This window comes from Musca domestica, unplaced genomic scaffold, assembly GCF_030504385.1.
Source record: "Musca domestica strain aabys unplaced genomic scaffold, Musca_domestica.polishedcontigs.V.1.1 72, whole genome shotgun sequence".
Lineage (NCBI taxonomy): Eukaryota > Metazoa > Arthropoda > Insecta > Diptera > Muscidae > Musca > Musca domestica.
Window position 1 is genome coordinate 3,311,564 of NW_026712388.1, and position 27,830 is coordinate 3,339,393.

The following is a 27,830-nucleotide window of genomic DNA, read 5'->3' on the forward strand; positions in this document are numbered from 1 at the left end:
AATAATAATAATAATAATAATAATAATAATAATAATAATAATAATAATAATAATAATAATAATAATAATAATAATAATAATAATAATAATAATAATAATAATAATAATAATAATAATAATAATAATAATAATAATAATAATAATAATAATAATAATAATAATAATAATAATAATAATAATAATAATAATAATAATAATAATAATAATAATAATAATAATAATAATAATAATAATAATAATAATAATAATAATAATAATCATCATCATCATCATGCATATTTCATTAGGAAAAAAATTAATAATACTCCACTCTTAGTTCCCTAGAAAAATCGTTAAAATAGTTCCTTTAGAAAAAAATAAAATGTAACGATTAAAAAAATTAGTTAGCTTTATAATATTTTTATAATTTTTGGTAAAAAGGCAAAAAATCTTAAAAATCCAAAATAAAAATCTAACAAAAGAACTTTAAAATGCCATCTTAGAACACTTGTAGACTATCGACAATGCCATAGAACGCCAATTGTTCTCAGAATAATATCTTAAAAATCCATAAAAAATTGAGTCCTCGTTTAGTTCGGAGAAATCCTTAAAAATCCAGGCTCCATCCAGTCCTGTTAGTCCCTCAGTGGAAAATGCTAAAAAAATCCTGAAAAATCCACGCTTAGAGCGCTGATAGTATCTGCGAAAAAGTCCTAAAAACACGCTTATAGTCCTGATAGACCCTCAGAGGAAAATCCTAAAAAATTCACGCTCAGAGCGCAGATAGTCCTTGCGAAAAAATTCACGCTTAGAGTCCTGATAGACCCTTAGAGGAAAATCCTAAAAAATCCAAGGTTAGAGCGCTGATAATCCCTGCTAAAAAATCCACGCTTAGAGTCCTGGTAGACTCTTAGAGGAAGATCCTAAAAAAATCCACGCTTACAGCGCTAATAATCCCTTATTCTAAAATCCCTATCCAAAAAAAATCGGGATTGGGCCCTTGAGAAACAATCCAAAAAAAAAACACTCTTAGACCCCAGAAAAAATGTTTAAAAAATGGCATATGGAGCGCTTACATTCCGCCTGAAAAAATCCTAAAAACTCCAAAAAATCCTCTCAGACTAAATTTAAAAAAAAAAAATAAGTTTAGAGAACAATTTTCTAAAAAAAAAAACTATGTGTCTCTCAGACTAAATCCTGCAAAATTCACGCTTAATTCCTCAGAAAAAATCCATAAACAATCTACCCTTGGTCTCCCAGAAAACAAAAAAAAAAAAAATAAAAATGCACGCTTAAATCGCTGATAATCCCTCAGAAAAAATCCTAAAAAATTAACGCTTAGAGGGCCGATAGTTAAAATACACCCTCAGATAAAATCCACGCTGAAAGCGCTGCATGCAAGTCCCTTAAAAAAACTTAAAAAGTCCAGGCCTTTAGCAGCGATCCGAAAAAAATCTTTTAAAATCCATACTTAGTCCCTCAGAAAAAATTCGGATTTTATACCTCAGAAAAAACGCTGAAAAAACCACGCTTAGAGCGCTGACAGTCCATCAGAAAAAAAACTTAGAAATCCATTCCAAAAAATTATCAGAAAAAATCTAAAAATCCAATCTTAGAGCCAAACTAAATTTAAAAAATTCCCGCTTAGATGAATCCCCGTGATATTCCCCCAGGACAAAAATTCTTAAAAAATATTTCTAGTTGCTTAAAAAAACACACTTCGTTTCTCAGAAAAATTACAAAAGAAATTCACGCTCAGTTCTTCAAAAAAATTTACACTTGGTTTCTAATGAAAAAATTGTTGAATATCTTAAAAATGCATGCTTAGTTCCTCAGAAAAATCCACTTTTGTTTACGCGGGAAAAAAAATTAAAGTTCTGGTAGTCCCACCAAATGTAGATCAGATTACTCCCTGGTAGCTTCTTAAAAAATATGTCAAAAATAAACTCTATAATGCTCTTTTTAATAATTTTAAAAAGTGAATAAATAGAGCGCTGGCATTTCCCCCAAAAAAATCTTAAAAAGTCTGCGCTTAGAGCCTCCCTCGGAGAAATCTGGGTAAAAATTGTTGAATATCCCTAATTGTACTTTCAAATTTCTCGTAACTGCTTAAAAGGTTAGTTAAGCTAAATAAAGTATGTTGTCCTTTATCCTATATTTGTTCCTTCAAAATCTTATTTTGGTATCAAATTACGTTAATTGCAATAGTTACCATTTTTATTTCGTTCTTTTGGTTTCCTCAGATCAAATTTTTATTAGTATTTAAAATAATTTTTTAAATATCAAAAAAAATAATATTGTTTTTTCTTATTTTTTTACAGAACCCGATGTCGGGATGCCGCAACACGAAGCTCAGCGGTATTTCACACAGCTCCTGTCCGGTGTCCAGTATCTGCATCAACGTGGCATTACACATCGTGATTTGAAACCAGAAAACCTGCTACTAGACGAACATGACAATATCAAGATATCCGATTTTGGAATGGCCACCATGTTTAGGTATTTAGGTACACTACAACTTATCACCTAAGAAGAAAATTAAAGAAGAATTAAAAGTTAGAACATATTTGAAAACAAATATCAAATGAGTATGAGAAAAATATCTATTACGGCTGAAAAGAAAATATTGAATTGACACAGACAATTCAAAATATTTTTAATTTATATTACAAATCACTAAACTTTTTCAATATTTAATATAATCGATAACTACGTTAATATTTATAATATTTTCATTTTATATTAAAATACCCAATATTTTTATTCAAAATCAATATTCCCTTGCCGTAATCGATAGTTTCTCTTATCGTTTATTTCAAATTGTTTTTCCTGGAAACAAATTTAATTAATGGTTTTTAATTCCCCTTTTTTTAGATGCAAAGGCAAGGAACGGTTGTTGGATAAACGCTGTGGCACCCTACCCTATGTGGCCCCTGAAGTCCTGCTAAAGCCCTATCATGCCCAGCCAGCAGATATTTGGTCGTGTGGCATTATCCTGGTTACAATGTTGGCTGGTGGTAAGTTTGTATGACTTCTTCATTATCTTCTTCTTTTACTTGGCGTTATCTTCATTAGCTGCTTGCTTGCGGCTCTCATCTTAACTTTTCAGTTTTCATTAATTTTCTTCATGTTTTCCTTCCTTACTTACTTGCACTTTTCCGCACTACTGATGTTTTTGTTGTTTCGGCTCGGTTGGATGTGGAAAACTAGTTGATTGGCTCACCACCCACCACCACACCAACTTGAGCAATCAACTTTCCAGCATGGCATTTAAAAAAAAAGAAGTGCGTCGTATCATCATTATCATCATTTTAACATCCATCGTTCCAAGAAGAAAACTTCAAGTGTTGTGTTTTATTTCTTTGTCAAGTTTCGTTTTTTTGTTTTTCTAATTGTTTTTTTTTTTGTTTGTTTTGTTTTTGTGCATTTGTTTTCACAGAGTGGCTTATTTTAAGGAATTTTGTTTAACTTTGTTTTTCTAGGGACATAGTTTATGGCATTTTGAGGTTAAATGTTGTTTAAGTTTTAATTAAAATTTCATCGAGTACCAGAAATATAAGGAAAAAAAGAGAATAATGGTTATAGAAGAGTTTAAGGAGGAGTATAGGAAATTTTAGAAACTTTAAAATTTGTGAGGAAATTTCTTTAAATCCGTAAGGACTAAAGGGATAAGTACATAAACAGCTTGAAGTCTGGTCATGGACATATCATAAAGGAATACCAGAGCCGAATTCGAATTCTGCCGTCGTTTCCCTTTATAATTTGACATTAATGTGCCCAACCATGATGCCAAGCTGTTTATGTACCCTTACCTTAAGACAAATTATCTCGTCTTTCCAAAAGGCCAGATTAGAGACATAAGTAAAGTGGCATTTTCTTTACTTTCCATTATCATAGCTTTTTTGTAGCATAATTGTAGGCGTACACATACATTTTTAACTATTTAAAATTTTAACTATTTTTTATAACCTCCACCATACACAGTATGTAACTCATTGAACTAATAATTTTAAACCTAACAAAGTTTATATATTCTTGATCAGCGTAACATTCTATGACGATTTTGCCCTGTCCGTCCGTACGTCTGTTGTAATCACGCTAGAGTCAAAACGGATTAAGATAGGAAACTAACATTTTCCACAGATGAGTATTTTGTCCGCAGGTAGGCCAAGTTCGAAGATGGGTTATATTGGTCCACGATATCATATAGCCCCCATATAACGGTACCCCCGATATTCGGTACTTTGATAATTGTGTCCAAAATTTTTCAATGGAATTGTCTGAAAATCCACGCAGGGCGTTCCTTCCGATATTCCACGATATTGTATGTCTCCCATATAACGGTACATCCATATATTCGATATTTGGATGATTTTAGCTTCCTTTTTTAATGGAATTATCTGAAAATCCAAATAAGAAGTTATTTCTAAGTATTTTACCTCCTGAAAGAGAATTGTCGATATAGATCCACGATATCTTTTATTCCCCATACAACGGTACTGCCGATATTCGGTATTTTGATGATTTCAGCAACATTATTCACCGGAATCGTTTCACATGTCATATTTAGAGTTCCTAGTGGGTACTACAGCAATTAAAAAAGTTGTGTATACAGGCTCATGTCGTCGTATTCGGTATATTCGGTATTTTGATTATTTTAGCGACAATATTAACCGGAATTGTTTGAAATTTTGTATTTGAAGTTCCTAATAAGTACTACAGCCTGTGACATGAAATTGTCTATGCAGATACAGGTCTTCGTATAGCCCCCATATAACGGCACCTCCCTATATTCGGTATTTTGACGATTTTAGGTACATTATTTAGCGGAATTTTTTGGAATTTCGTATTTGAATATTGTAATGGCCTATATTCGGTATTTTAAAGATTTTAATAGTATTTTTAACGGATTTTATTTTTTTTTAAATTTCCAAATTCGTTCCAAATGGTGGAGGCTATTCAAAGTTCGACCCGGCCGAAAGAAATTACCGTTTTTTCTAAATAAATGATCAGGTCTTTATTATTTCGCTTGTTAATGTCGCCGATAGCCTCACATACAAAAAATCCTAAAAAGTCAACGCCTTGGCCTCAGAAAAAATCCACACTTTGTTCCTCACATAAATTCTTAAAAAAACCAGAAAAAAATATTTAAAAAAAATTTCAGGACAAAATATTAAAATCATTAGAAAATAAATCCACGCTTAGTCCCTCTAAATAAATCTAAAACAAATCCATTCTTAATTCCTTAATGAAGGACAATATGTCCTCAATAGCCTCACAAATTACATCTAAAGGATTTTGAATCGGCGCCACCTGTTGGTATAGACTTTATATTTCACGTAGTGAACCCATAGCAATAAGTCTCAAGGTATGGTGATAATAAATAATAAAGAGCCCGGGACCAATTTTTAAAGGAGCAATTATTTCGTTGCTTGTGTGTGAGATAGCACCGTCTTTTGTTACTAGCCTTTTATATTTTAATAAAGAATATTGTTTCTGCAAACGATTGCCGCATTTACCTCTTCTTTTAATAACTTAATTCCCAATTCCAATTAAAATTTTGTTTAAATTATCTTTTATATTTATTATAAAATAAATGTCATTCAAAAATAACATAGCACTTTGCATGTCTCCCACCATTTGTTGTGTACAAAATAATATCTAACTTCATAAATGTGTTATTGTATACAACTTAATATTAAATAACAAAGTACTGGCCAGAAAATCTATAAAAGTGCAATTTTAATTAATCTAAAAATATATGAACATCTAAATGCTGTTTTTTTGTGCACATCTCTTTAACTTCCTCCATCAGTTTTAAAGATAGTTGCAACGATGTGTCTATCTATAGTCTTCTTCTGCATTTATCTGTGCCGGAAGCACATTTTGGGTATTGCTACAAATAAAATATAAATAAATGTATGTATTATGCTATGCTCTATTACATTTACACAAGTTGACAAATTTGAGAGAAATTAAAAGAATTTAATGTTTAGCCAAAATTCACATTTTCAAAAAAAAAAAATTATGGTTGCAAAATGGTCAGGCTTAATCCTTTTATTGTTGTTTTTATAAAAATAACGTTTGTTTATTATTCAAAGTAAATACTTTTATGCAAAAAATCATTGCAATCGTGGACTTTTTTTAAATGTTTTATTGGTGTTTAAAAAGTGTTAGAGCTTTAGAGTCAAAATCGAGATTATTTTCAGAATTGTGTTAATTAAAAAAAAAAAAAAACAATAATAATTATAATACTAATAATAAGATTAAATAAATAAATAAAATAAATTTTGATTTAAAGTTCTAACAAAGTTCTAAAAATTCTAACAATGGATGGGCCAGTATCATGGATTTTTAGAAAAGCTTTTTTTTTTGGTGAATATAAAATTTACTTTTAAAACCAGAAAATTCAACTGAAACTCAGATTTTTAAGAGGATTTCACCAAGAATGATGAAATTTCTTAAACCATTTTTTTGAAGTTTTCATATTTAACATAGTTTTAGAAACTTTATATCTAAATCAAATAAAAAAAATTGCCTCTTTAGGTTTAAAAAAAAAACTAATTTTTCTGATCTAGAATTATTTAAGGGACAAATCGTGAATTTTTTAAAAATAATTCGGAAAGCTGAAGAATGTTTTGTTTACAAACATTTCTGTGGCGAGGTTAAAAATGTCAATTTTTCGTGACAGCCTCTAAAGTGTCAGAATAGAAACCTTTTTAAACATTATAAAAATATTTTTGGGGACCTTTTTTTACAAATGTAAATTTTCAAGCAAATATATTTTTGGAAGTAACAAAACTATTTTTTACAATTATTTTCGAAACCCCAAAATATATTAAAAAAAACAGAAAATATATTTTTCTTAAAAAATAGGGTCAAAAAAGAAGATTTTCTAAACATGATTTCGTGGATTTTTTTTAAATCTTTATAGATGTCCTGAAATCGTCCCTATAGTCGTGCAAAAATAAGTTTTTATAAACGACCTAAAAGCTCTTCATAGCCGTCCCGAATGACGTTCCTTAAAGGCGTCACTATAAAAGTTCTAAAAGGCATATTTATAGACATCCTGAAAGTCGTCTTTGTGAAGGTCCTGAATGGCATCTTTATAGACGTCCTAAATGGCGTCTTTATAGGACGTCTCTAAAGACGTCGTGTAATGCATCTCAATAGACGTCCTGAAAGTCGTCTTTATTGAAGTCCTGAAAGGCCCCTTTGTATATGTCCTAGAAGGCGTCTTTGTAGGCGTCCTAGATGGCGTCACTGTAGACTTCCTAATTTGCCTCCTAAAATGCGTCTTAACATTTTTGAAGCCAGAAACGTATATTTTTTTTTATACCGAATGACCAGAAATTTGAATTTTTAAAATATAGACTATGTAAGTCATTTAGATTTAGAAACGAAGATTTCCTAAAAATATTTTTGAAAACCCGAAAGAGTCTACCATGACTTTTTAAAGTGGTTTCGAGTTCTGGATTTTTAATATTTATTTTTAAGGGTTTTTAAGGGAAAATAATTTTTTTCTTTTATTTTAATACCAAATGATACTAAGGTCTCCAAACTATATAGTAAGCATAACCTATGATTTTCGTTATTTTGAAGTGTCTTCCCCGTTTAAGTACTTTGAAGGCTTCAGAATACTTTTTTATAATATTAGCTATTTTGGTATTATTAGTTCTCCATGTTCCTTTAGGAAAATTGTCTCTATATAAAGGTCTACTACCTCGTTAGGATTTTCCATGAGATTGGTGTTTTCAAGGTTTCAGCTATAATTCCTACCTTGATAACCTATAGTTTATTTCCTTGCATTTTTAGTGGATGCCAAATGCCCCTAAATTTTTTCAATACAGGTTCCCGTTTTGAGATTATAAACTAATTAAAATTAACTTTGAAGGTCTTAGATAATTTTTATATAAAACATTGTAATAATAACATTTTGATAATAGCAGATTGTTGCAGGTTGTGCTAGATTTGTTTTCAGTCCATGCAGAAGAAAAATTGTCCCCAGGGAGTGTTAAAATTGGGTTCATAAGGGGACATTTATAATTGACATCATTTATTTAAAGGTTGTTCAGTTCTGTGTTCTTAATCTATTAAAATCTATGCCAACATTACCTTAAAATTTTTAGTTTAAAAATGGTTAGACTATATATACATTTTTATTTCTATAGATTTTATACATATTATTACTATTATATGTTATCATCGTGTGTGTGTCACCATTGTCATTGTTATCATCACTGTTATATGGCCAAATAAAAAAAATAACAAGACACAATCAAAGCAAAAAAAAAAAAAAATGACTTAAAAGAAAGAAATGCAAAAAAAAAATTAAATCACCATTAACATTTATGTTTTTTTAAATTATTGTTTGGTTCTATTCACAAAATCGTTCATTTTTGCTGTTTCTTTGGTATTCTAGCTGTAGATTTTCTTGTTTGGAAAATAATTTTTAAATATCATCTAAAGCTTTTATACCAAAGCTCCAGCTTAAATTGCTTGCCAACCACCACTACCACCAAATAAACTACTACTGCACCATCAAATGAAATTAAAAAAAATATTTAATAATAATACAAATTAAGCAAAATAGAAAATCTTAATAACCATGGATGGACATCATCACCCTCCTCACCCAGCAATTGCAATGCAATCAGCATCATAATATGATAATAATATTTTCAATAAGGGGTGTTATTTTGGTATTTAAAAATATAAATTCTTCAGATAAACTATTAGATGTTCATTTTTTATACCTGGGAAATACCGGAGACCTCAAATAACACCTCTCGTTGCAAACCCGGCATATCACCACTCATCAAATTATTTAAAAAAATTCTTTGTTTTGTGGATTTTTATAACAAAGTTTAATAATTTCGTTTTTTTTATTTTCAATTTAGAATTGCCGTGGGATGAACCTTCTGTCCAGTGCCAGGAGTTTATCAATTGGAAGGATAATGATCGTTGGTCCACACAAACACCCTGGAGTAAATTGGATACATTGGCTATTTCCCTGCTGCGCAAAGTGCTGGCCACTAATCCTAGCCATCGTCTGACCCTGGACAAAATTATGGCCCACAAATGGTGTCACATGGAATTCGCCGATAATGGTAAGGACTTTTCAAAATTCCATTTTTTTTTTTAATTTGAAAGTGAAGTGTGAAATTATTGAAAAGTTTCAAAAAAATATTTGTGATGTGATATATTTATTGTTGTAAAGGACATATTCTAAGTTCTGCATCAAAAATATGTGTGGGATGTTCAATCGCTCCAAAGAAATTTTATTTTCTTTCATCTGATCGGAAAACTTTTGTTCAGGTACTTAGTGACTCTCAATGTTATTTTAGAAAAAATCTGGGGTTCACTTTGTACCTTGCCTAACGTTTTCCCAGAACTCAAGGTAAATTTGAAAGTAATGGTGAAATATTTTCATAAACGTGAAAAGAAACCAAAATCTCTACAGATATGCGCATCTTATCATAGCTTTGGCGCTTTAGCTGTATGATAGATTTGATACCTTCATAAAGCTAGATTACCAAAGCATTGACAATGCGCTGAAACAGCCGAAAAAATTAAGAAAAAAACGACAACGATTTGAAGAGAGCACGCTTGGGAGGCTTCTTTACTTAAGGCTTCAAAGTCTTATGTGTAGGTGCCTTGAAAGACCTCTGAAAGAGAGAAATCCAGAACTGAAAGTCCTGAAAGGCGCCTCCATAGACGTCCTGAAAGGCGTCTCTATAGAGGTCCTGAAAGGCGTCTCTATAGAGGTCCTGAAAGGCGTCTCTATAGACGTCGTGAGAGGCATTTTTATTGGGGTCCTAAATGGAGCCCCTATGGGCGCCTCTATAGACGTCTTGAAAGGCGTCTCTATAGACGTCCTGTGAAAGGCGTCTCCATAGTCGTCTTGAAAGGCGTCTCTATAGATGTCTTGAAAGGCGTCTCTATAGATGTCTTGAAAGGCGTCTCTATAGACGTCTTGAAAGGCGTCTCTATAGACACCTTAAAAGGCGTCTCTATAGAAGTCCTGAAGATGTCTGAAGGCTGTCTCTATAGACGTCCTGTGAAAGGCGTCTCTATAGATGTTCCGTGAAAGACGTCTCTATAGATGTTCCGTGAAAGACGTCTCTATAGCAGTCCTAAGAAAGGCGTCTCTATAGACATCCTGTGAAAGGCGTCTTTATAGACGTCTTGTGAAAGGCGTCTCTATAGACGTCCTGTGAAAGGCGTCTCTATAGACGTCCTGTGAAAGGCGTCGCTATAGACGTCCTGTGAAAGGCGTCTCTATAGACGTCCTGGGAAAGGCGTCTCTATAGACGTCCTGGGAAAGGCGTCTCTATAGACGTCTTGAAAGGCATCTCTGTAGACGTCTTGAAAGGCGTCTCTATAGACGTCTTGATAGGCGTCTCTGTAGGCGTCCTGATAGGAGTTTCTATAGACGTCGTGTGAAACGCGTCTCTATGAAGGGCGTTTTCGAGGGTCTCGATTTTATCTCCAAGTGTTTTTTAAGTTCTAATGGCGTCCTGAAGGGCGTCTCACGGGTCTCAATTTTAAACTCTAATGTTTTTAAGTTTTGTTTTTTTTTTAAATAAATATTTTCTTGCATTTTTTAATTTAGCTTTTGTGTGCCTGTGTTTTTGCTTTTTATTTTGAGTTTGCATGTTATTTGATCTTTGGTGATTTTAGCTGTATGGTGTATTTCAGATTCCATAGAGCTTTATTACCAAAAACCAAATGATTTTTGCGTTTTATGTTCAGCAATTCTGTTTTGTTTTTATAATTTTTAAAAAATAATCTCCCTTTCAAAAAGGACTACAATTTCGAAACTAACTCCCATCCACTTGTCTATCCTACAGATCGTGCTCGTGACTTGGTCGATTCCGCAGCAGCCTTGGAGATACGTTCACCCAAGGCCAAGAGGCCCCGGCAAATGTCAAGTAATCACAGTGGCAGTAACAATCTCGATGATTCCATATCACGCAACTATTGCTCACAACCCCTGCCAGTATTCCGCAATGATTTTGAAGCTCCTGCTAATCCTCAAGAGGTCGATAACCTCCCCGCCGCAGCACGTGAACATCGTTTGGGTTTCTGTTTCTCACAACCAGCCATGTTGGATGACTTGCTGCTATGCACCCAAATGAATCAAACTCAATCCGCATCACAGAATCTCTTCCAACGTTTGGTGCGACGCATGACACGATTCTTTGTCTCGACGCGACACGATGATACGCTCAAACGTTTGGTGGCCACCATCGAAAAACTGGGCTATACCTATAAAATTTGTGAAGATAATCTGGTTGTGACCATCAGTACGATTGATAAATCGAAATTGAATTTAGTATTTAAGGCTCATCTCATTGAAATGGATGGTAAAATTCTGTTAGATTTCCGCCTCTCGAAGGGTTGTGGTTTGGAATTTAAACGGCGTTTCATACGAATCAAACAACTTATGGAGGATATTGTGCAAAAGGGTCCAGTGACATGGCCCATAGCCATTGCAACGAATTGTGTGCCCTAGATGAGGGAAGGAGAAAAATAAGGTTTTTTTTTCGTTTTATGCTAAGAAGAATGTAATGTCTAGATTTAAACGTTTTTTTGTTTTCTCTCTTCTTTTCTATTATTTTTTAAAGAAAATTTTGTATTCATATATTCTATATTTTCTTAAAGTCTGTCTTAAATAGAAGGTTCAGAAAAAATTACTTGCAGAGTGGACTACGATTTATGATAATTTTTAAGTGACTGTCAACTAATAAAGTTTAAAATATGGACTTTATAGACATCAAGGAAGTCATCTTTACAGGATCCCAATGACTTTGCAAACACCCCGAAGAGAGCTCCGAAAGTTATTTTGACTTGATCACTGAAGTCGGCCATGAAGTTTTATTTAATATCCACCAAAAAAATCTATTCAGAAAGGTCTCCTTAGAGCCGACAGAAAAGCGCCTTTGTAGATGATAAAAATGGCATATTTTAAAAAGACCTCCATGGTATCTTTATAAGCAACTTGAAAGAAGAATTTTCAGAGAGATAAGAGGAGTCTTTACAGAAAACATCTGAGGGAAATTTAAGGGGCTGTAATATTATTTTCAAAAAATCAGAATGCGAAAGAAAAATTGTTTGTTTTCCAATTAAAAAAATTAAAAAAAAAAAACACTCATAGAAGTGATGTTTTTTTAGCGTTTATTTTCTTTTGATAAGCAGTCGGTTTATAGACGACCAGAAGAAGTCTTGTAGACAACAGATGGAGTCTACATAGACCTACAAGACATCCTGAAACATTCTCAAAGGGTGCTTTAGTAGACAACTAAATCTAGGTAGAAAAACGGGAGGGATTTTTTTAGGCGAATATATAGGAGTTTTAGACAAGAAAATAAGATTATTTGAACAGAAGCTCAATATTTTTTATAAACGACTGATACCAAAAGAAAGTCTTGAGACACGATCTTTAAAAAAACAGAAAATCAAAAAAGTCTAAGGATGCATATAATATCTCGTCCAGAATCATCTTTGCAAAAAGCAAAATTATTTGTGATTGACAGGGTGCAAGTTGAGTTAAGAGGAGCCAGTCAAGAATATTACATGCATAGACGATTAAAAATCGAGAACTTATCTTTACGATGGATCAATTAGTTGTCCGATAGTCCAGTCTGGAAGTAATTTGTTTTTAATTCTGTAAACCCCGTTTTATTTATTCATCATTGTTCTGAAATACCTTAGTTATAGTCCACTATCTTTTACAATTCTTCAACGTTATTCTTTGTGGTTTTCATTTTATATTTCTATTATTTATTGATTGGTTTAATGTCACAACCAATTGGTTCTGCTTGAATATAAGAGACAATTATTTGTTAGCTTCAAATGCGAATATTGCCGTATAATTCTCTCCTATATTATATTATTTAATGTTGAATAAGGGCAATTTCTTATAACCGATAAATTCTTTACTTATATTTCCCTAATGTTTATGTCCATAAATGTATCTGAACTACAGAAATGCCTTAAATGTAGACTCGTTGTTTTTTTTTTGTCGTGTACGAATCTTATTTATATATAGTGAACTGTGAACAAATAAAAAATGTATTTTTTTATAAATAAAAAAAAGCTATATCGATGTTTCATTTGTTATAAACGGTTTTTGATTAGAGGTAAGTTCAATTACAAATTGAAATGCAATCAACACAATTTTTGTGGCAATGACAATAATGTCTGGATGTATTCTAATTTATATATTATTTATATTTGTATTTATAAATATATTTGTCAGAAATGCCATAAACTATATTTTTTGATTTACGTAAACTTTTTTTTCAATTGAGCCATGCGAGTTTATTTGTCTATGGAACCATCAAATGAAATACCAAAAGTGTTTTAAATATTTACGATATAGCTTCACAGACATTTAAATTACAAAAAGGATGTTACACGTTTTGGAATAATCCCCATATTTCGCTATGAGAAAGAAATACTATAGGCCTAGATTAAAATATGGCTTACCTATCTTTGTTCTGCAATTAATATGGGTAAATGTTAGATCTTCTAAGGACTAAATATATTTTCAAACGGAAGGGCAATACACCACATTTTAAGATATTAAGAAGGGTTCGAATTTCCTCTTGCAATTCCTTCTCACATTTTTTTACAAATTTCCCAGAGAAATTATAGTGTAAGATAGGGAGTCGATAGTTTCCATATTTGCTTCATACCTAAGTTTGAAAGATAAGAATCAAGTTTGGACTAAAGTATTTTCAAAAAAATTTGAACGTTTTTGGAGGAAGGTCCTATCGCTACGACGGTCCGATATGTTACCACTTTCAATCAGCAGGCCAAAATCGTGAGGTCGTGGAACGTGCAAAAATTGAATGTTAATGCCATCGCAATGAATGGGTTTAAGGGAGTTATACTTACTCCGAACGTTGGTTCACCTTTTGAGGGAGGCGTACAAGAATAAGTGGACTAATGGTGTCCATTATCACATCCCACAGTATAACATTTGTATAAATTCAAAATTTTGAACTATGGACCGATCTTGCCCATCTCTAAATCTAATATAATTTTTGTAACAAATATTGTGATGTATCAAGTTTGGAACAAATTGTGTAATCACTGTAAAGTCGACTCCTAATGTCCAGAAACGGATTTCGTCCAAAGATACCTGTTGTAGCTCTAACTTATTTTTTGAGCTACCAACAAAAATCGTTAACGATGAGGCATTTTTGGTCATGTCAAATGATATTTTTGAAAGGCATAAGGCCTGAAAAATCTTATAAATAATATAACAGGCGCCCAGAATTAGCAAATGGCAATTTCTACACATTTGCCGCAAAAAAATATACCTTGTGTATAGAATCCGACTTTGTTGCTATTATAATAGGCATTCAGAAAAATATGGATGTTACCAAAATGTTTGTTATGCTCTTTGAGAGTCTAAAACAGTGTTGCCAATATTTTATTTTTTAAGATCGTAATAATTTGAATGGAAAATATTCTTAGTTACTTACACTACTGATTTTCGATTTTTTGAGTCACTCACTTACTCATGGTTTGTTTAAGAGATATTTGTGAATGTCACCATGCGCCCAGATTAAATCGTTTGTTCTTAAAAAGGCATTTGATTCGTCCATATTTTTCCACTCACCTTGCACAAGCATTGCTAGGAGCCCAGATATGTTCAAGTCAATTGTAGTGCTTAGTTGTAAATCAAATCTCCTTTAACTTAATCTCTTAATGTCTTATTTGGAGAATTTGACAAAAATCCTTGTTAACGTTGAGGCACTTTGGGTCATATCAAATATTATTTAACCCTTCGTGGGCATTAGACCTAAAAGATCTTAAAATCTCATAAAAATACCAGGCGCTCAGAATCAGCAAAAGACAATTTCTTTACACTTCCCGCAAAGATTGATTGAGATTTTTTGAATAAACTTGAATTCGATTATGTTGCCGTTATAATAATAGGCATTCAGAAAAATATGGATGTTGGCAGTGTTTTTATGAGTTTGTTATGGTTTTAGGGGTCTCAATCAGTGTTGCCAATATTTGACTTCGTAAAAAGCGTAATAATTGTATTAAAAAGTATTTTTAGTTAGTAGCTGGTTTTCAATTTTTTGAGCCACGGCTTGTTTAAAAAATATTTGTGAATATCACCAGGCGCCCAGAATAAATCGTTTGTTCTTAAAAAAAAAAAACATTTGATTCGTTCATATTTTTTCACTCACCTTATACAAGCATCTATTTCTGCACGCCTGGTACTCTTAATATCTAATTTGCTAGAGAATTTACCGTTAACGATGAGGCATTTTTCGGTCGTATTAAAATAATATTTTTTAACCCTTTGTGGGCATAAGGCCCAAAAAATCTTGAAATCTTATCATTATAACAGGTGCCCAGATTAGCAAAAGGAAATCTCTTTACACTTCCAGCAAAGATTGATTGATTGATTATTTGAATAAACTTGAATTCAATTTTCAGTTACTGGCAGGTTTTCGATTTTTTGAGCCACGGCTTATTTAATGAAAATTTGCAAATATCACCAGGCGCCCAGAATGAATCGTTTGTTTTTAAAAAAACCATTTGATTCATTCCTTATTATTTTTCCACTCACCTTGTACAAGCTTTGTTAGGAGCCCAGAAATGTTCAATTTAGTTGTAGTCCTTAGTTGTAAATCAAATATCCTTTAAATTTCTGCACCCCGGGTGCTTTCAATGTCTAATTTGCTGGAGAATTTATTAATAAAAAAAATTTCAAATAATGATTGATATTTTTTGGTTCAAGAAAATATATGAAATATATAGTTACCAATAAAAATCGTTAACGATGAGGCACTTTTGGTCGTATTTAATGATATTTAACCCTTTGTAGGCATAAGACCCAAAAAATCATAAGATCTTATCAATACAACAGGCGCCCAGAAAGGAAAGCAAAAAGCTATTTTTACAATTCCCACAAAGATTGATTGATTGATTATTATTTCAATAAAACATGTGTATAGAGTTCGACTTTGTTGCTATTGTAATAGGCATTCAGAAAATATGGATGTTGCCAAAGTGTTATTTTATTATCTATCCATATGCCATCTTGATCTTTCACAATTTTATTTTTCATATCTATCCTATCCTTCTTCCTTACCTTACAGTTTTAAAAGTAAATTCGTTAATCCGTCATGTATTGGGGGCGCAGGATTGTCATCAGGGAGGCTTACTTATTATTATAACTATTTTAAAAATTCTATGACCCTGTTACACTGAGGTTGTTCCACCACCGGCACACTTTGCTGTTCATTTGGATTGGTTAGGATCTTACTTTTTTTAAAAATGCGATTTTAAGAATTTATTAAGCGATACCTAACGTAATAGGCGTACATATTTTGCAGGCAACAAAAAAATTTTAATATTGTTCAATTTGTCCGTATTACTTGTTGATCACTCACTATTTATGAAATCAACAGCAACTAGGAACCTGACCTGTCTTGCTTGGTGATCAGAATTAATGAATGGTAGATAAGAATTTATTTATTCATTGTAGCAACTGCTTTGCAGTTATGTATTCCTGTTACGTTACAAAAAAATCTTGTTCGATTTGGTGGCACACGAACGACTGACTTTCTTCTCTTTATTTTGGAAGGTTTTTTTTTATTACAAATCCAAAAACGTAATAGGGACACAGAATAAGTTAGATATGTTCTTATTAACATAAAATATTTAAATGTATATCTATCTCTCTTTCTCATAAATATTCCTAGTGAAAACTGGAAACGAAATGCCAGCGTCGCAGAAAAAATAGAAGGTCAAATTTTTAATCTTTCTTTGGCAATCTGCCGCATAGGGCCAACAACACCTACGCTACTCAATGTGTAATTAATTATTAATTAATCATATTGTCTTTCGCGACTTTGTATGGTAAATCCTTTTATCCATTCCTCTGCTGATTTATGGCAGGCGCGCAGAATTGCGAGTTAGAAGCTAATTTGGTTTTTCCATTCTTTCTTCGTCCATCCATCCATCCCTCTACCGATTGATTTGTTAGACCATTTTTATAACAGGAGCAGAGAATTGTGAATCAGAAGCACCAAAAGTTTAATACTTACTTCTAAAAATTCTGTGCTCCCATTACATTGGTTGTGTGCATCACTTGTTCGCTTAATTTCTTTCCTTTTTTAAATAAATCTCCTCAAAACTGCCATATTTTTTAATTTAGCGAATTTTGAAAAAGAATTCCCAATTTATTTAGAGATTAAAATAATTACTTCCTATTAAGTGACGTGACTTATTACTTCTTCCTACCTACTAGTTTATGCATTAGCCACTAAGTAGGTATTAGGTGTGCCGAATTAATGAGTGGTGTACCGGTTACTCTGCACATTTTTTGTAGTTCTACATATCTGTTACTTTAAATAATAGTATATTTTTTGTTATATTTTTTCCTGTGCGCCACAAAAACGTCAGATAGGCACAAAACGCAAAATTTAAAACAAACTCTAAAAACGAACAGGAGAACAGAAGAGAAAAAAGTAATTTGCAAACAATAAGATTATATGTCTGTAAGAGTATGGGTGGGTCTATCTGTCTGTTGTAAAAAAGGATGTTTCCCAGTAAAAATTGTAAGTTTACTACTGGGATCGCAGAGAAATAAATATCATAGTTTCTCAATGTCCAGTGAGTGTAATCAAGATTTGCTCTCAATATTTTGGAAAAGTTGTTTAGAAATTCTAAAAACTTAATAGGGACACAGAATAAATACGACTTTTCAATTAAAGGCATTAAAATTAAATTCTGCATTAAGGATGTTTATGCATCACTTATCATTTTTATAAATTTAGTATTTTCTCAAAATTATACCTAACTCAATGGGTGAACCTAGATTTAGAGGCACCACAAATATTTATATATTTCTTATTATTACAAAATCTTATTACTTGCTGCTTCTAGTTGACCAATTATGAAAATCGAAACTAGGCGTGCAGAATGAATGAATGGGTGTACTAGTTATTGTGCTATATTTTGTAGTTCTGCACTCCTGTTATTTTCAATAGAGGTTATATATATTTTTCACCTTGTAATTATATAATTTATTATTTATTTCTTTCTGTGCAACACCAACAAACAAAGTCGAGGAAGAAAACCATCTCTCAGAATTTCAGAGAAAAACTAAAATGAAATAGGAGAACAGAAGTAGTAAGAAGTAATTAGCAATTTAAGAAGTTAACTTTCCTGTGATCAATTGCGATTGGTCGATCTATGATGGACGTGTTCACACACATACCATCAAAACAAAATTGCATATGCGTACGTATGTATGTGTAATTTCTTAACAACCAAGAAACATCAGTGGAATGAAATGGTTCGAAAATGTTTGCTTTTGCACTGTACGCGTGAGAAAGAAACAAATGCAAAAATGACACAGGCGTCGCCCAATGAAAGACTTACTGTCTTTGCAGAATTATGCGGCCCTAATTATTGATTTATTTGCCTTACCTGTTATTAGTGAAGGTTTCTCTGTCCTGTGGTCCTGCATTACCATCTTGTGGTAAAACAGGTCATTTTGTTTCAATTGCAATGTTGAGGATTTACTAGGCAATCAGAAAAATTTGATCTGTTTAAAGCACGGCCAAGCAAAAGAACGAGTGCCTTCAATTTGCGTTATTTTCACACTTCACACTTACAAACAGTTTAACAGGGTACACTGTCCTGTCCCAAAAAGTTTTCATATAGTGACATAAAAAGTTATTTTCTTAAAAAAGACAAAAAAGCCAGCATAGTAGTCCATTTTTGAAAAAAGTCGAAGATATTTTTTTTATTCTGTAAAACTTTTGAAAATAAATAATAATCTGTTCTTGAATAACCCCTCTAAACCGTCTGATATACAGGGTGAGATAAAAAAAACTGCAACAAAGTCCAACGCCATAATTTTTAATTTTTTTAATTTTATTTAATGAAAGCAAAAAATGTCGGAAATAGCATCAAATTTTAGAATACGTTTAGATTTGTTCGAATTGGTCACCTTTGGCACTAACTGTGACCTTCAAACGGCCAATAAAACCGTCCCACGCTGCCCGAATGTTGATCTGCGGTATTTTGGCCCATTCTCGGCGAAGCGCTTGCTTGAGGTGATCGACACTTTGTTATTTTTTAGTGCCAACCTTGGTTTCCAAAATACTCCAGACACAATAGTCCAACGGATTAATATTGGTGGCCATTGTGCGCTGGAAATGAAGCGAGGGACCTCATTTTGTAAGCATTCTTTGGTGGCGCATGCTGAGTGCGATAGTGCTGAGTCCTGTTGGTCTGCGGCTAAAATGTTTGCATGCCCAAGGCTTTAATATACCCTCCAGAATATTTTCGCGATATTATTCGGCATTTATTCTGATGCCACGGTCGATTAATGAGAGCGGAGAGCGACCATCGGCTGTTATGGCGGCACACACCATCACCATGTCCGGCGCTTGAGTTCTGGTGGCCAAACGAATGTGTACATTTTCGGCTGACCTCTTTGGCAAGTAAACACGATCATTTTGTTTGTTTACAAACTGCTGGACAGGACAACGAATGTTTTCTCATCGGAGAAAACCAAACTTCGGCAGTCTACCACTTATGGCCAAGCGAAGCAACTCTTCAGTTCTTTTGAGTCCATTTTCTTTATGTTGCGGTGTAAGTTCTTGCACTTTTTGGAATTTCAATGACTTTACCCCGAGCTCATTTTTCAATATTTACCGAATAAAATATTTGCGATATGTTCAGCTTATGAGCCATTTTTCGGCTATTGCGACGCGGGTTCCGATCAAGTCGCATCTTTACTCTTCGAACCACTTCTGCTGATGTTGCTGTTTTCTTCCGTTCACTTCCTTGATATCAGTCTGAAGTTGGTTGCAGTTTTTTCATCTGACCCCGTATTTTGATGTTTTTTTAAAAACAAATTAAGAAAAAATCTCTTAAATCTGCAGTTATATTTTTTCCTTTTTTTAATTCTTAAATTTTGCTCGTGGTTAGTAATTATTCAAGTCTTTATAATAAAAATTGTGTATAATACTTATCCTCTTCATCAAAAATTTTGAGGGCGATTATACCATATTTACATGTCGTTTCATTTACACAATTTTTCATTAATTCAAAACATTTTTTTAAATGCATATTATTTCAAATTTAAGATTTCATAACAGATGACTTGAAGTTGACAACATTGAAAAAAAATGCAAAAGAAAACATTTAATTTGAAAATGCTTTTTTTGCATTAAAATATTTTCTCAATTTTTTTCTTCTTCAGTATCTTATGTGAATTATTAAATTCTAAATAAGTGACATGTAATCATGGTATAATATTCAGGTATTAATAAAAAATATTTAATTTCATATTTTTTGCATTTTTATTTATTTATATATATTCTTTCAACGTTTCAGTTATTATTTCAAATGTTCAAATATCTGTATATATGATTTAGACGATTTATAATATACGAGAGAGAGAGAGGAGAGGGAGAGAGGTTGGTTATCAATTTTCTGAAGTAATATGTGTATGTACTCAATATATATGTATGTATGCATTTATTTTTTCAGTTAGTTGTAATAATATCTATTCGCTAAACTGTTTATCTTCTTAAATATTTAGGCTATATAATTCATTTACACAGTATATATTTATATGTATGTTATTGTATATAATGACATTATAATGCATAATTCAATGTAGATTTTTTTTGCATTTATATAAATTGATTTTACTACAAAATTTCCATAAATAATGCAAAATACATACGATGATGGACCTAACAATCTTTGCTTGGCTTAGGCAAATATTTATAAATAGAGTAATGTATAACAAGTTTGAAAATGTTTCAAAAAAAGGGAAAATGGAAACAAAATAGTTATGTCCAATGATTTATAAAATTTTTAAAAAGAAATGGAAATATTTGAGACATTTTGGTAAAAACTGCATGCAAAGTTCATAAAAAATTTATGGAAAATCACAAAATACGATTTCCATATTATCAATTAGTATAAGACTATTTTTAGCTTAGAGATTTAAAATTGAAACGAATAAATTAAAAAAAAAAAAAAAAAAAAAAAAAAATATATATATATATATATATATATATATATATATATATATATATATATATATATTTTTTTTTTTTTTTTTACATATATTTTAGTAATTTTTAAAACTTTGTTTAGATATTTAAAATTGAAACGAATAAATTAAAAAAATATATATAACTTTTTTATATATTTTCGTAATTTTTAAAAATTTTAGAGTTTAAATTGTTTATATACGAATCTTTTGTAAGAGTTTGTGTAATTTTTAGTAAAACTTAAAATCTTAAAACAATTCTTTACATTATTTGAAAACAAAAAATGGGATTTAAAATCGAGCCAAGTTTAAAAATATGCAGACTAGTTCCTGACAAAAGGTCTTCCATAAGAGGATAAAGTAATTCTTCCTACGGAATACCGGTAGGTAAAAGGTATTTTTATATAATTTTTTTCTCTGCAGGAATATTCTCCTTTAGTGGAAGACCTGCTAAAGTCTTCTACAGATAGACACTTGTCAAATTTTATATATGGATGATCCCAACAACATGTTTAATTCATAGGAACTGAGCAAAAGTTGTTTTTTTTCTGATTATACACATAAATTTTCTCACAATATTAGATGCATAACAAGTAAAAAAGCAGGAACGACTTTGGAAATTTTCAAAAAAATAAAATCCATTAAAAATTCTGCTAAAATCTTAAAAATTCCGAATATAGCCGTTATATTGGGGTCTATACAAAGACGGGGACCTGTTTAGATATAGAATAGAATAGGTATAATATAGAAATCTAAATACGACATTTGAAGCAAGTCCGGTGAATAATGTCCCTAAAATCGTCAAAATATCGGATATCAGGGAGTAGCGTTTTATGTGGGCTATACGATATCGTGGACCTATATAGACAATTCTCTTTCAGGGGATAAATTGCTTAGAAAGAACTTCTTGTGTCAGTCATCAAAATACAGAATATTGGGAGGTATATATGATATCGTGGACCTATATAGATAATACTCTTCCAGGGGGTAAAGTATTCAGAGAGAACTCCTTATGTGGATTTTCCAACAATTTTATTTGAAAAATGTTGCTAAAGTCATCAAAACACTGAATATAGGGAGGTACCGTTATATGTGGGCTATGCGATATCGTGGACCGATATAGCCCATCTTCGAAAATTCATTATTTCGATGAGTCACAAACGGAATGACGAACTTAATATGCCCTCCATACTATGTATGTTGGAGGGTATAAAAAACGCTTCTATCTACGGAGGACTATCTATGACAAAACGTATTCTATTGAAGTCTTATCTCTATAAAAATCTGTAGAAGGTCTCGCCTTCGAAGACAACCTGTAAAAACACTAATAGGAAACATTTTAAAATCCTAATAGGAAATACTTTAAAAAATAGGAAACATTTTAAAATCCTCTTTCTGTAGAAGTATGGGGATGGCATATAAAAGATCGATCTGTCAAAGATCTTTAATCTATAGATTTTTTAACAAATATTCTGTGGAAAATTGTTAAAAAATTGTACCTTTAGAAGAAGACCCGAAAAAAGGTACCATGTGTGAAAGTTTAATTTCGATACGATTTAGAGGTATTTAAGAGGTCTTTGATGATAAACTGATATTTTGCCAGAATTCTCTTATGAAATCGTAATTTTATAATTTAGACACAATTTTAATAAGAAAAGTCGTCTCAAATCTGGTACATAACAAATAGATTTAGGCTAAAACTGTTCAAAACATAGCCTATAGTTGTAGCTTTGACTTGGACCCAAAATATTCTAAGAAAATCACCAAGTAGGTGAAAATGGTATCATGAAATTTTGCCACAGACTTGCTATTGGATGATCAGACTTAAAATAAGTCAGACTTATAATAAGGTCAAGCTTAAAATAAGCTATTCATAAATGTAGAATTCTGAACATTTTCCAACCAGGCACACACACATAGAATGCCATAAAAGTATTGACAAATATTAAATATTCAGATAAATATAAATTTTATAAATCATTGGACATAAAATAATTGGTTTACAAACAAATTTGTTTATAACAAGGAAGAAAAAACTTAACAAGTTTTTATTTTTAAGGTATTTAATTATGTACCATGCATGCATACAGTTTACAGTTTCAAGCAATATATTATTAATGGCTTTTTTAATTCATTATGGATATTTCAGTATTTCAGTTTATAGATTTATTTTTTTGTTGATATTTTTTATTTAGAAATGTTCTTAACATTAAATTTTTTAATGCTGTTGCTGTTGTTAGTTTGATAATAATTTATAATATTTGTTAATAGAAAAACGACATGGTACGCGATAATATTTGTTCTATATTCTTTGTACAATTTAAGGCATATTACATTGTGATTTATTTTTTATTTTTAAATCTATAAAACATTTTAATAAAAAAAACGGAGTACATACTAAAAGGTTTCAAAAGAAGGGGTAGGTAAATCATATTTACAGATCACTAAAAAAATTATAAAAATATGATTATATACATTATATTTATTTTATGTATGTATATATTTTTATTCCTAGCAGAAATAACAATCAACAAAATATCTTAAAAAAAAAACAAACAAACAAAAAAAGGGAAGAGTTTTAATAATTTTATTTTTTTTTTCTTGGAAAAATAATGCACACAATGATTATGATGATGTTGTTTTTTTTTTTGCTTTTGTTGTCGATGATGATGTTTTTTTTTTTTTTTTGTTGTATAAAAATATTTTAAGAAATAATTAAAACTTTATAAACCTTGGTTTTTGTTTTCTCATATAATATTTGATTTTGAAATCAAGGTACATATATGTATATGTTTTTTGTTTTCTGTTTTTTTAATACTTATTACTATTTGATTTTTAGTTAGGTATTAGGTTTTTTTTCATTCATTTTCTTAATTTTAATCCATAATATTTTCTATTTTGTTGTTTATAATAATTTTAGTTAAATATTTATTCTAGTAAAAAATTCTTTTGTTTTACAAGTAAAAAAATTCATAAGAAACAAGATAATGTTTTTGTTTTTTCATTTCATTTCATTCGCATTGTTTTTGTTAATATTTGCACTTAAGTTTTAGAATATATATTTGAATTTTTCGTAAAGGGAAAAATTAAGAGAGTGGAGTTTGTTTATTTCAATAATCGTAATTAATTTAAGTAATCTTTTAAAAATCAATTTTTTTTATAGAAAATTACCTATCATCAATGATTGTTGGGATATAAAAAGTTTCAATTTAATTAATTTTCAAAAAAAAAAATCTATTTCACAATTTTAACTTTGACATCTGTTAGGGGTACAATTCTATTCGAATTCTCCCTAAAATTGCTTCTAAGAGCACCGGGCCCTTAGCATAGTTTTATATGGAACTAATACTAGAAGCAATATTTCGATCTCTTGCAAGATTTGAAAATGCCTATATATGTAAGATGTTTGGATGGATGGTTTAAAATTTTTTTGTAAAACAGAAAATCTAAAAGAAAATCTCTTTTAATTGATTGTTTATTATTTACTCTTAATTGCACATTAAAAGTAATATAAACAAATATCGTTGTTGGTTTAATACGTTTTAGAGATGTAGAAAGGATATAGATATCAGTCTATTACTCAAGTATTATAAGAGTTATAGTGATTTCAGAAAATATTCGACGCAAAAAGTTAACGAATAAGATGGATACAAGTTTGAAGCTGGAGCAAATTGAAGGCTCTCATCAAACAATGAAGCCATAAATCTGCAGCGATATTAGACTGAAAAGAAGATGAGGTATCAATCACCATTTAAAACCAGTAAGGTAAAGTCAAAAGTCGGGCGGGGCCGACTATATGATACCATATACTACTATGCATATTTAGTAGAGCTCCCGTAACAAAAGGATTCATTTCAAGTAGATCATACCACCTATCAACATTTGGCTTTAGAGCATGATATCACTTGGAGAAGGATTATATTAAAAAAAAATATATTTCGGAACCGAGTTGTACAAAATGGAAACGTACGTCCCGAAATGCACTCCATTTTGTGTTGATATTAAACATTATTTGCATACTACACCTGAAATCGGATTAAGGATATATATTGGAGTTATATCTAAATCTTAGACGTTCTCAATAAAATTTGGCAAAGGTATTTCCGAGCTTTATAAGATATCTGGTACCAAATATCGTTGTTGTCGAATGCATATTACGAATGTGAGGGACTTAAACACCAAATTGGATGAAACATATACATTGGAGCTATAGCTTTATCTGAACCGATTTTCTCCAAATTTTATGTACATACTTCTAGGCTGAATTCGGTCGGATGTACAAAAATTCAGGACTTTTGGACTAATATTGGACATTTGGTGCACAATAAACCCGAAGTCGGTTGAAGATATTTATGGGACATATATCCAAATCTGAACCGATCTTGAAAAAATTTGGCTGAAGTATTTCTGGGCTGTATCTGACATCTGGTACCAAATATCATTGTTGCCGAATGCGTATTCCGACTTTGAGGGACTTAAACAACAAATCGGATGAAACATATATATGGGAGCTATATCCAAATCTGAACCCATCTCGATAAAATTTGACAGAGGTATTTTCGAGCTGTATCTGATGTACGGTACCAAATATCATTCTTCTGGAGCGCATATTACGCATGTGAGCGACTTAAAACCCCAAATCGAATGAAATACATATATTGGAGCTATAGCTATATTTGAACCGATTTTCTCCAAATTTGATTTAGTTGCTTCTAGACTGAATTCGGTGGAATGTACCAAAATATAGATCATTTGGACTTATGTTAACCATTTGGTACACAATTAACCCGAAATCGGTTGAAGATATATGGGATCTATATCTAAATCTGATCCGATTATCACCAATTTCAATAGGGTTCGTCCTTGGACCAAAAAATATTGTTTGCACAATTTCTTCTCAATTAGATAATAAATTCGACCTGCATTTTGTTCACAAGAATACATGGACGGATGGACTGACTTAAATTGACTCAGAAAGTGATTCTATGTAGATCCTCAAAAGTTACTATGTGTCTATCTCGCTTCCTTCTCCATGTTGCAAAACAAATGCACAAAGACATAATGCCCTTACCACTATGTGGTGTAGGGTATATTGAGGCAACATGCTGCGAATCGGAGTCACATGAAATCGTCATCGAAAACTATTTTATAGACTTCTAAGGTGTATCTTCGTCTATAGAGGATATGTAAAGACGATTCACTCTATATATCTGTAAATAATTTGAAAAAAAAATATATATAAGTATAGAAGAGGGAGCACTCTATAAGCATAATTAATATGTAATACTTCTCCAGACTACAATTATTCTGCTCCTTGCTCTACACCTTCAAGAATTCTATTCGATTAGAAACATCAAACAAAAAGACAGTTCTTTAAATAATGTATTTTTTCAATGGACATTAAAAGTAGTCCCACATTTGGATGACGAAATGCCTGTGAGAAAAAAAGTTTTCCAATGGGCCATCAGCCCTATAAATTATAAATGCTACATAAGAATATAGTTTTAGAATTGGGAAATACTACATGAAATGTATATCCTTTGATAAACTTGACTATGTAGTTCTACTCAGATTTAAAAATGTGTTTAAAACATGATATATATGTTAAAAACAAAATATTGCACAAACCTAAATTTACATCATGCATGCGTCATCATTACCTAAAAACAAAGTGACGGAGTGAAAAGCCATCCATCTAAAAATTTAGCTAATAGTTCAAGTTTATGAAAGCTAGCTTGTGAAATGGACACCGTAATTCCGTCGGACTCCAATACATCAAAAAAATAGTTCTTTTTTGTTTTTAAATTTATGCTCAAGTTTCATTTTTTCAGTCTTAGGAAATGTATAAATGTATTTCAATAAATTCAAAAATAATTTATAACGAGATCATAAAATAAATAAAATTTTTATACGCATGCAATTAAATAAAAAGTAATTTTTATAATTTCCTATCAGTTCTTAGCAATTCCAATAATGAACTCTTAGATTTTATACAAAGTTAGGGAAAATTCGGGCTTGTATTACACATTTGGTGTACACTTAACTTGAAATCGGATAAAGATATATATGGGAGATATATTCAAATCTGAACCGATGTCGATAAAATTTTTGAAGTATTTCTGAGCTAAATTTGGTATACTTCCCCGAATATCGTTGTAACGGAGGACATATTATGACTGTGGAAGGCAAAAATAAGAAATCGGATGAATAATATATATGGGAGCTATAGCTATATCTGAGCCGATTTCGATCAAATATGGCTTACTTATTTCCAGGCCTAATCTGGTCATATGTGCAAAATACCATAATATTTGGGAGATGTATATGGGAGGTATATCTAAATTTGACCGATTATCTCCAATTTTAATAAGGTTCATCCTTGGGTCAAACAAATGATTTGTGCAAAATTTCATTAGAATGGGGCAATAAATGCGACCTGTACTTTGTTTACAAAAATACATGGACGGACAGACAGACGGACGCACATGCATAAATCGACTTAGAATGTGATTCCATGCAGATCTTCAAAAGGAACCATGGGACGGACTTGCATTAATCAACTCAGAATGTGATTCTATGCGCAGATCATCCAAAAGGAACTATCTTGTTACCTTTTGACTGTTACAAACAAATGCAGAAAAACAAAATACCCTGACCACTTATCTGTTGGTAATTTGTGTAGTCATTTAATGTAAATGGACCCTCTAAGAGACAATCTCCAGTGGGCTGGAGACCAGAAGACTTTATCAAGTTCCTGCTAGCTTTTTTACAAAAATTTTCAAGTGAGATC

At 31.4% G+C, this 27,830-nt stretch overlaps 1 protein-coding gene across 2 annotated transcripts in view; it reads left to right on the forward strand.

Annotated features, from left to right (window-relative positions):
* The window catches only part of LOC101887980 (serine/threonine-protein kinase grp), a 99,302-nt gene extending 86,222 nt beyond the window's left edge, over window positions 1–13,080 (forward strand). For both annotated transcript variants that reach the window (XM_059130320.1, XM_059130321.1), the window contains 4 exons: window positions 2,301–2,478; window positions 2,854–2,996; window positions 8,880–9,089; window positions 10,833–13,080. In XM_059130320.1, the coding sequence (XP_058986303.1) occupies window positions 2,301–2,478; window positions 2,854–2,996; window positions 8,880–9,089; window positions 10,833–11,497 (1,196 nt within the window). In that variant the 3' untranslated portion in view covers window positions 11,498–13,080. The remainder of the gene's footprint in view (window positions 1–2,300; window positions 2,479–2,853; window positions 2,997–8,879; window positions 9,090–10,832) is intronic.
* Window positions 13,081–27,830: the final 14,750 nt, after the last annotated feature.